Source organism: Euleptes europaea, chromosome 19 (assembly GCF_029931775.1).
Source record: "Euleptes europaea isolate rEulEur1 chromosome 19, rEulEur1.hap1, whole genome shotgun sequence".
Classification (NCBI taxonomy): Eukaryota; Metazoa; Chordata; class Lepidosauria; order Squamata; family Sphaerodactylidae; genus Euleptes; species Euleptes europaea.
The window spans coordinates 1955291-1964617 of NC_079330.1; the positions used below are offsets into that span (position 1 = coordinate 1955291).

General features: G+C 52.0%; 1 protein-coding gene across 1 annotated transcript; it reads left to right on the forward strand.

The window, feature by feature from the left end:
- Positions 1-1115: 1115 nt before the first annotated feature.
- On the forward strand, positions 1116-5284 carry NBL1 (NBL1, DAN family BMP antagonist). The gene is made up of 3 exons (XM_056865288.1): positions 1116-1315; positions 2824-2935; positions 4889-5284. Exons 1-3 carry the CDS (start codon positions 1149-1151, stop codon positions 5132-5134), a joined length of 525 nt encoding a protein of 174 aa, XP_056721266.1. The 5' UTR covers positions 1116-1148; the 3' UTR covers positions 5135-5284.
- Positions 5285-9327: the final 4043 nt, after the last annotated feature.

Genomic DNA, 9327 nt, shown 5'->3' on the forward strand with positions numbered 1-9327 from the left:
CCTGATATTGGGTGTCTGCGTATCGGGGCTGCCCATGTTCCAACTGGCTTGACCAGCAGAACTTTGTGCTCTGCAAAGAGCATCATCGACAGATGGAACTGCAGTCAAAGGCACAAAAGCAGGTCCATTTTTCTGGTCAGTTGGCAACCTGGAGGTGGTTAGGATGCTGCTGGGTTTCTCCGGGTTCAAGGTGAAGATCCTCCTCTGGATTCCACCTTCCCTGGGCGAGTCCTCGTTTCCTTGCAAGCTTGGGCGGGATTCTCCCCCTCCCTCCATTAAAACTGACACTTTTTTCCAACATTGTGTTAATTGTCTGTAAACGGCCTGTAGACAGCATACAGGAAACAAACAATTAGTGAACGCCCTTTATGAAAACAGGCGGAACGGGAAGACTTATGGCTGGGGCGGCAGAAAACCAACAGAAGTGTTAACGGGGCAGATTCTGTCCGTCTTGGTAAGGAAGTTCCCTCCTCTGGTGACTGATCCATGAATCCTCTTCTACTCGGGCGGCACCTGCTGGTCAGACTTTAAAAGAGAGGTTTTTGGAGCATTCCCCAAGAACAGCCCAGTTGGATGGATAGACTGCCTTTGAAAGTGGAGGTTACATTGAGCCGTGGTGGGCTTTGATAGGCCTGTTGTCCTTAGTCCTTTAAAAAAGAGCTTAAGAACAGCCCTACTAGATCAAACCAAGGCTAATAGAATTGTAGAGTTGGAAGGGATCTCCAGGGTCATCTAGTCCAGGTTAAGAGCGGTGGTTTGGAGCTGTGGACTCTGATCTGGAGAACCGGGTTTGATTCCCCACTCCTCCACATGAGCGGAGGAGGCTAATCTGGTGACCTGGATTTGTTTCTCCACTCCTACACCCAAAGCCAGCTGGGTGACCTTGGGCAAGTTACAGCTCTGTTAGAGCTCTCTCAGCCCCACCTACCTCACAGGGTGTCTTTTGTGGGGCTGAGAGAGCTCTAAACCTTGCATTCTGTTTAAAATGACGTGTGTGTGTGTATATATATATATTTTCCTCCTTTCCCTATGTTCAAGGCAGATTGCAAGACCCGACAAAATCCAGTGCAATGTCAAAATGTTTCCAGTGCTCTGACCCCTCTCCTTTCCTGGTCCCCAGTTTTAGAGTTCCAGCAGAAGAGGCTACGATGCTGTGGATCCTGCTGGGTGCCTTCCTTCCGGCCCTGATCCTGGCAGCGCCACCTCCCATTAACAAGCTGGCCTTGTTCCCAGACAAGAGCGCCTGGTGCGAAGCCAAGAACATCACGCAGATAGTGGGACACAACGGCTGCGAGTCCAAGTCCATCCAGAACAGGTAACTGGTCGTCTTTGTCTTTCTGCTGGGAATAGAGCAACTGCCCTATGACAGTGATGGCGAACCTTTTAGCGACCGAGTGCCCAAACGGCAACCCCAAATCCACTTATTTATCACAAAGTGCCAACACAGCTAGAAGTCTACATGGGGCTAGGGGTTGCCAGGTCCCTCTTTGCCACCTGCGGGAGGTTTTTGGGGCGGAGCCTGAGGATGGTGGGGTTTGGGGAGGGACTTCAATGCCCTAGAGTCCAATTGCCAAAGCGGCCATTTTCTCCAGGTGAACTGAAATAGCAGATCACCTGCTACTACCTGGAGGTTGGCAACCCAGCATGGGCGGGGGAGCGGGGTAAGGAAAGCAGCTGGAGCATAGCCCCCACCCCTTCAGTTTGGTTCTTTTTCCAACTGTTATCTTCATACGAATTAAAAAAGACTGTTATGCCGGGGGGGGGCTGATGGTGGGGGCAGCCCTCTACACGAGCTCAGAGGCACCTTCGGTTGCATGAACGAGCAGAGTGGAAACCCGAGCTAAGCGAAGGGTTTGGCTCCAGCACAAATGCCAGACGGGCCCCCGTTCAGCCCTCACCGCCAACCCCCTGCGCTGCAGTCACCAACAACAGTCACCTGCCACAGGCGGCCGCCCAGGCGTCCCACTCCCAATCCAGCCCCGTCCCAGCTCCACCTCTTCCAGTCCTCGGCAGAAGGTTCGTCGTTGTCTTCACTTCCGGAGCGCACAGCTGGCGACTTTGGAGAAGGCGCTGGGAAGGAGCCTGGCGCTTCCCGGAGGAGCTGGGAAGGCACCGCTGGTCCCCAGACTCCTCAGCCAGGGGAACAAACTCAGGCAAACTCTGTGCTGGGGCGACGGCTCGCATGCCCACAGAGAGAGCTCTGAGTGCCACCTCTGGCACGCGTGCCATAGGTTCGCCACCACTGCCCTATGAGGAGTGGTTAAAACGCTTAGGGCTGTTTAGCTTGGAAAGAAGGCGGTTAAGGGGAGACATGATAGAGGTCTATACAATTATGCATGGTATGGAGAGAGTGGACAGGGAGAAGCTTTTCTCCCTCTCTCATAATACCAGAACACGGGGTCATCTGCTGAAGCTGGAGGGTGAGAGATTCAAAACAGGCAAAAGCAAGTATTTCTTCACACAACGCAGAGTTAACTTGTGGAACTCCCTGCCCAAGGATGTGGTGATGACTGCCAACTTGGAAGGCTTTAAGAGGGGGTGGACATGTTCATGGAGGAGAGGGCTATCCATGGCTACTAGTAAAAATGGATACTGGTCATGATGCATACCGGTTCTCTCTAATTTCAGAGGAGCATGCCTATTATTATCAGGTGCTGTGGAACACAGGCAGGTCAATGCTGCTGCAGTCATCTTGTTTGTGGGCTTCCTGGAGGCACCTGGTTGGCTGCTGTGTGAACAGACTGCTGGACTTGATGGACCTGGGTCTGATCCAGCAGAGCCTTTCTGATGTTCTGATGCTCTCTCCTCCTCTTTCCTCCGCAGGGCCTGCTTGGGCCAGTGCTTCAGCTACAGCGTGCCCAACACCTTCCCCCAGTCCACGGAGTCCCTGGTGCATTGCGACTCCTGCATGCCTGCCCAGTCCTTGTGGGAAATTGTGAGTAGTTCCTGCTTGTCCGATCGGGTTTCTGCAAATGGGAAAGGGAGGTTGACTGGGGGTGGTGGTGTCTGGACACAGGAGCACAGAAGGGGCTGTTCATCATGCAGAATCCACACCCAGGAGCCCCTCTGGGGGAGTTGCCGGGGGTAGCGGTTTTATGCGCAAGTGTGGGGCTAGAATCCAGCATTACCAAAGGCAACCATGCAGGGTTTTTATGTGCATGCACCTCTGCGTTCACCCCATTTCTTTACTTCTCTGAATCTCCTGTGCTTTCTTGGTGCTGCGTAAATTTAGTAACAATTTTGCTGTGACAAAATACCATTGGAATAGAATTCTGCTGCTAGAAACCACGTGAAGAGTGCCGGCACGGTGCGGTGGTTAGAATGTGAGACCAGCCTGGGGCAGCATGGGTTCAAGTTTCTTCAGAGCTTATGAGGGGGACTCTCTCTCTGCCTAGCCTCCCTCACAGGGTTGTTGTGAGGGTGAGATAAGGAAGGAGGTCTGGAGAAAGACTTTTCTCTATTTGAATCTTTGGAGGGTCCCTGCCTGTCAGAAGAGACAAGTTTGAGCTCAGGGGACCAAGAGGCTGACTCCGAAAAAGGGCATATTTTATGGCTGGCCAGAAGCTCAGCCGACGGGCCCGCGGTTTGCATGAGGAGGGTTCTCAGTGCAATTCTTGCCTCTCCAGTTCAGAAATGGATCTCGGCTAGCAGGATTTGGGGATGGTTATTATTATTATTACTAGTAGTACTATTACATTTATATTCCACCTTTCCACTTGGTTCAATGTGGCCCACAACAATAGTTAAAAACAAGTTCAGTTTAAAATAACAAATAAAATAGCAAACCCCAAAGCTTCCCTCCCTTCCCTCGAGAGCCAGCATGGTGTAGTGGTTAAGAACGGCGGACTCTAATCTGGTGAACCGGGTTGGTTTCCCCATTCCTCCACATGCAGCCTGCTGGGTGACCTTGGGCCAGTCACAGTTCTCTCCGAACTCTCTCAGCACCACCAACCTCACAGGGTGTCTGTTGTGGGGAGGGGAAGGGAAAGTGATTGTAAGCCGGTTTGATTCTGACTTAAGTGGTAGAGCAAGTTGGCATATAAAAACCAACTCTTCTCCTTAAACGATGCCTGCCTGCTAATTCAAACATCCCCCAAAGCCTTGGCAAACAAGCAAGATTTGCAGCACCTCTTGATCTCCAAGGAGGACCGCCCTCACCTCTTCAGGGAGCCCCTTCCCCAGAGCTGGAACCGTGATGTAAAAGACCCCGGCTCTGGTCGATGCCAGACAGGCCACCTGAAGTGTTGGGACAGGCAGCAGATGGTTGCCTGATGACCATAGTTGGTGCACAGGGATATACGGAAGGAGGTGGTCCTTCCAATATGTAGGTCCCAGGTTGAGAAGGGCTTTAAATGGTCTTTGGGAAGGGCTTTAAATGGTCTTTGCTGCTGGTCAGAAGAGGCAGCTGTGAGCCCTCCCACAGAGAACGATGGCCCAACTTGAACACATGAAGCTGCCTTATACTGAATCAGACCCTTGGTCCATCAGAGTCAGTATTGTCTACTCAGACTGGCAGCGGCTCTCCAGGGTCTCAGGCAGGGGTCTTTCACATCACTTACTGGCCTAGTCCCTTTAACTGGAGATGCCGGGGATTGAACTTGGGACCTTCTGCATGCCAAGCAGCTGCTCTACCACATGAAGCTGCCTTATACTGAATCAGACCCTCGGTCCATCAAAGTCAGTATTGTCTACTCAGACCGGCAGCAGCTCTCCAGGGTCTCAGGCTGATGTCTTTCACATCTCCTACTTGCCTAGTCCCTTTAACTGGAGATGCCAGGGATTGAACCTGGGACCTTCTGCATGCCAAGCAGATGCTCTGCCACTGACCCATGGCCCCTCACCGTATTTTGTTCTGTGTCTCCCCCCCCCCCCCGCTGGCCTTCCTCAGGTGACGCTGGACTGCCCCAGCAACGAGGACATCCCCCGTGTGGACAAGCTGGTGGAGAAGATCCTGCATTGCAGCTGCCAGGCTTGTGGGAAGGAGCAGAGCCAGGAAGGGGCGCTCTTCAACGTCTACCTGAACGCCGATGAGAACCTCCCCGGCCACCCCCAGCAGGAGGGGGAAGATGCCCCCGCCCCCCCGCCCCACCACCAGCACCACCACCGCCAGCACGAAGAAGAGGCCGAGGAGTGAGCGCCAGGCTCCCAGGACTGTCCCCTTCGGCGGAGGCTGGGATAGCTTTCCTTTCTCTCCAATAGCCATCATGCTTTGCTCTTAGCCATTTTGCTGTTGGGGAAGGGGCCGAGCGGAAGCAGAAACTTTACTGGGGCACAACTGGGGCGTAGGGACGAAGTGGCAGCCGCTGAGAGAATGGGGGGGGCTGGGGGGTGTTTGAATATAAGAAATTGCACATGCTGATAATATATTGGTGGCAGAGGAAGAGACTCGGTGGGGGAGGCTTTGGTGGGCCTGGCCGGGCAGATCTTTCTCCAGGAGACCCAACTGGTTCTTTGATTCCAACGGATGACCAATTCTCAATCATTCTGAGGACGTTTTCCTGGCGGAGACCCGCTGGCTCTAATCTGTGCCTTTGGGAACTGAGACGATGGCTTGAGAGCGCCGAAGCGGGTGGCGGGGGACACCTCCAGAAGGGGTGTGCCAACTGCAGAGAGAAGCTGAGTCTTCTGTGCCTTCTGTCCTGTGTGCTTGGGGGGCGGGGGTGGCGTTTCTTCCCAAATTGGTGTTCTGGAAAAAGGATGCCATCCCCAGCTCTTCAAAGAAGTCTTCTCCTCAGCTGTGGGTCTTAAACGCTCAAATTCTGTGTTTATGTGTGACTTTCCAGGCATGCCTACCTACCCTGCAGAAAGAGGGAAATTGGGGGTTGTGGTTCCGTAAGGGGTAGGAGACGTTAGTGACAAATTCCTTGTGGAAAGGGGACGCTTGTTAACCAGTTTAAATCTGTCACGCAGACCTGCTCTCTGAGTTTCCCACTTTGGGAATGTAACAACACCTTTGTCGGTTGGAATGTATGTCTGATTTTTCAAAAATACTCTTTTGCTTCCTGTCTTCTGTTAACTAACTTCATACACGAACACATTTGGGAAGGTGTAAAATCAATCCTGCCCCACATTAGGTCTCTAATTTTAAACTGGTTGAGGTGGCTTTCCCCTGAAGAGGGGGGGCGATTTGGGGGATTCTTTTGGAGACGTCTCTTTGAACAGGCATCAAATGGTTAATCCATTAACCAGCTGGAGCCCCCAGAATAGGGTTTTCAGCCTCCAGGTGGTGGCTGTAGATCTGCTATTACAACTGATCTCCAGGTGACATTCACCTGGAGCAAATGGCCACTTTGGAAGGTGGACTCTGTGGCATTATATATCATTGAAGTCCCTTCCCTTCCAAACTCCGTTCTCCTCAGGCTCCACCCCTAAAATCTCCAGGTATTTCCTAACCTGGAGCTGGCAACTCTGCCCAGAACCAGACCAGGGCTTTTCCCAGCTGGGAGTCCTTGGCCAGCTGTCCAGCAGACCGGGTCTCAAGGGAGGCGCAAGAGAGCTTTGCACAGGAAGACCCCTCTTCTAGGTAGGGTTACCCACCTCGAGGTGGGGTCCTGAGATCTCCCAGAATGACAACTGATCTCCAGGCAGCAAGGATCAGTTCCCCTGGAGGAAAATGGCAGCTTTGGAGGATGGCTTCTATGGCATTATACCTCACTAAGGTCCCTCCCCTCCCCAAACTCTACCCCCCCCCCAGGATCCACTTCCAAATATCCAGGAATTTTCCAGCTCTGAGTTGACAACAACCCCACTTCCGGCAGAAAAGAGCAAGAGTCCAGTAGCACCTTAAAGACCAACAAAATTGGCTCACGAAAGCTCATACCCTGGCAGGAATTTTTTTGGTCTTTAAGGTGCTACTGGACTCTTGCTCTTTTCAGCTGCTACTGAGAGACTAACACAGCTACCCATCGTGATCCTCTTCCAGAGCGTAGTCTTGGTCAAAACCTTCTTTGTGTTGTGGCTACCAATGGCTCTTCTGGGCTGCGGTGTTCTGCTTTCTCTCGGAGGGCAGGGTAGAGTATAACCCGTAACTCCCAGAGCCCTTTGGTGGCTGCGTGCCAGAAGATGGCCGAAGCAGCTCCATCTTGAGCATCCATCAGAGGCCACAAGGAAGAGCTGACTAGCAAGGGGGTGTCGGGGGATCTCTTCCCCCTTGATGGTTTGGGATGAAGAAGCATGTCAATGAATGGAGGAGGGATGGGGGCAAATGGGACCCTTTGGAGAGACGAGGTGGGGGGCGTGAGGGATTTCATGAGCTCTACAAGTTTTGAGGAGGGTCCAAAAGGAAGAAGAGGGTGCAGAGGCACCACTCAGTGAAAGCATTGGCCAGAGTCAGGGGCAGTAGGGGAGAATGGGCAGAGCTGTTTCAAGATGAAGAGTTGGGGAAACTTTGCATTATTTTTTTCTCAGCCCCGGGGACCCAGCCCTGCTTCTGAATTTCACCCCACCTGCAACAAGGTGGCTTTGGGGTGGCCTGTTCAGAGGAAATGCAACAGGTTCGATAGAAGTTTTTTTCAAAAATAATAATTTCAATATGTTTTTGTAAAATTCCTCTGAGCCTTGGGTGGCTGGATACAGATTTTAATATTCGTGTTTATATTTTGAAAAACACCAATTGAGCCACTGGGTGGCGCTTTAGTCCCAAAGAAAGGCCATGGGGAGAAAGGTGGGTATTTTTGAGACCTCCGGGTAGCAGAATCTAGCAGGGTTAAGATCAGGATAAAGGTTCTTGTTAAAAATCCTTGTTAAAATCGTACAGGGAAGACAGTTTGCTTTTTCGTACCTGCTTCCTAGTTTCCAAGGTGGTGTTGATCAGTTTGATACCTCGTGTACCTAAATCTTCTTCCCCCTGCCCGCACGTTATACAAGATCTGCTACTGGTCCCGGAGAAACAAAGTGTAAAACATCCACCCATAGAAGACGGTACCCACTTCCTCTCTGCACGAGTCGCCGCTTTGCTCTAGCCTCTCTACCAATCAGCCTCTGCTGCAGAGGATTCTCTGCATCAAGTGAAAAAGAGTTTCCGTCTAGACATTAGGAAGAATTTTCTAGCAGTTAGAGTAGTTCCTCAGTGGAACAACAGGCTTCCTCGGGAGGTGGTGGGCTCTCCTTCCCTGGAGGTTTTTAAGCAGAGGCTAGATGGCCATCTGTCAGCAACGCTGATTCTATGACCTTGGGCAGATGATGAGAGGGAGGGCACCTTGGCCATCTTATGGGCATGGAGTTGGGGTCACTGGGGGTGCAGAGGGGAGGTAGTTTGGAATTTCCTACCTTGTGCAGGGGGTTGGACTAGATGACCCTGGTGATCCCTTCCAACTCTATGATTCTAAGTGTAATCGCATTCTGTCATGGCTCCTGGGCTTGTTATATCTCTGTATGAGTTACTGCTTTGGATCTGCCTCTTTTTCAACCTGCCTTCCTTCTTCCAGCCATTGACTTCAGTTGCTTGGCTGCTCAATAAGGCAGGTTGAGCCCAATTCTACCACATGGATCAGCAACGCCCAGTGTGCATTCCAGTTTTTTATTTATTTTTTATTTTTTACTAGCAGGGTTTACTGTGAAAGCAAAGCTTTACAAGAGGACGCAGAATTTGCTCCACACTCAGTTGTAGTGAGCATTTTGAGCTGGTTTCAACTGGATGCAAAGGGCGGGCGGGGGAGCGGGCCAAGAACAGGGAAAGATAAAACAGGTTTGAACTAACAGAAACATTTATAAAATCGCTACGGGCTTCCAGCCCATCTCATGTCCTTTCCCCAGGGCAAACTACAGGCTGCCTTATAGATGCAGAGAGCTTCTAGAGTAGGGGTGGGGAACCTTTTGTCCACCGAGGGCCATTTGGATATTTATAGCATTCGCGGGCCGTACAAAATTATCAACTAAAAAATTAGCTGACCAAGCCCCAAGCAGGCAGCTGCTCCAGATGACCCCGCCCCCGGCAGGGGCAACAGGCATCCAACCAGTGGCATACTCGCCTACCTGGTGGCACAGGATGGTCTGTTGCACCAGCTGGGCGTAGCCGTACAGCTGCACACCAAAGTTGCTCCTGCTCTGCGTGGTCGGGGCCGGATTCTACAGCCGGCTCCTGCAACCTCCGCCTGCAGGGATGAAATGAGGACACACTGGCTAAGAACTCCCCCCCCCGCGCATTCTGGCTCTGCCCCCTTTAACCCCTCCATTGTCGCCACTTCTGCCCCCAGCCCTCTTGTAGTACAGAGGGAATACGTTTCTCCATGGCCCGGGTGGGAAAGGATTCACACAGTTTCTTGGGCGGCCCTAGCAGCACCATAGCTAACGACTCTTCTGCAAGGGGGAAAAAGGTTCCTTTTATCG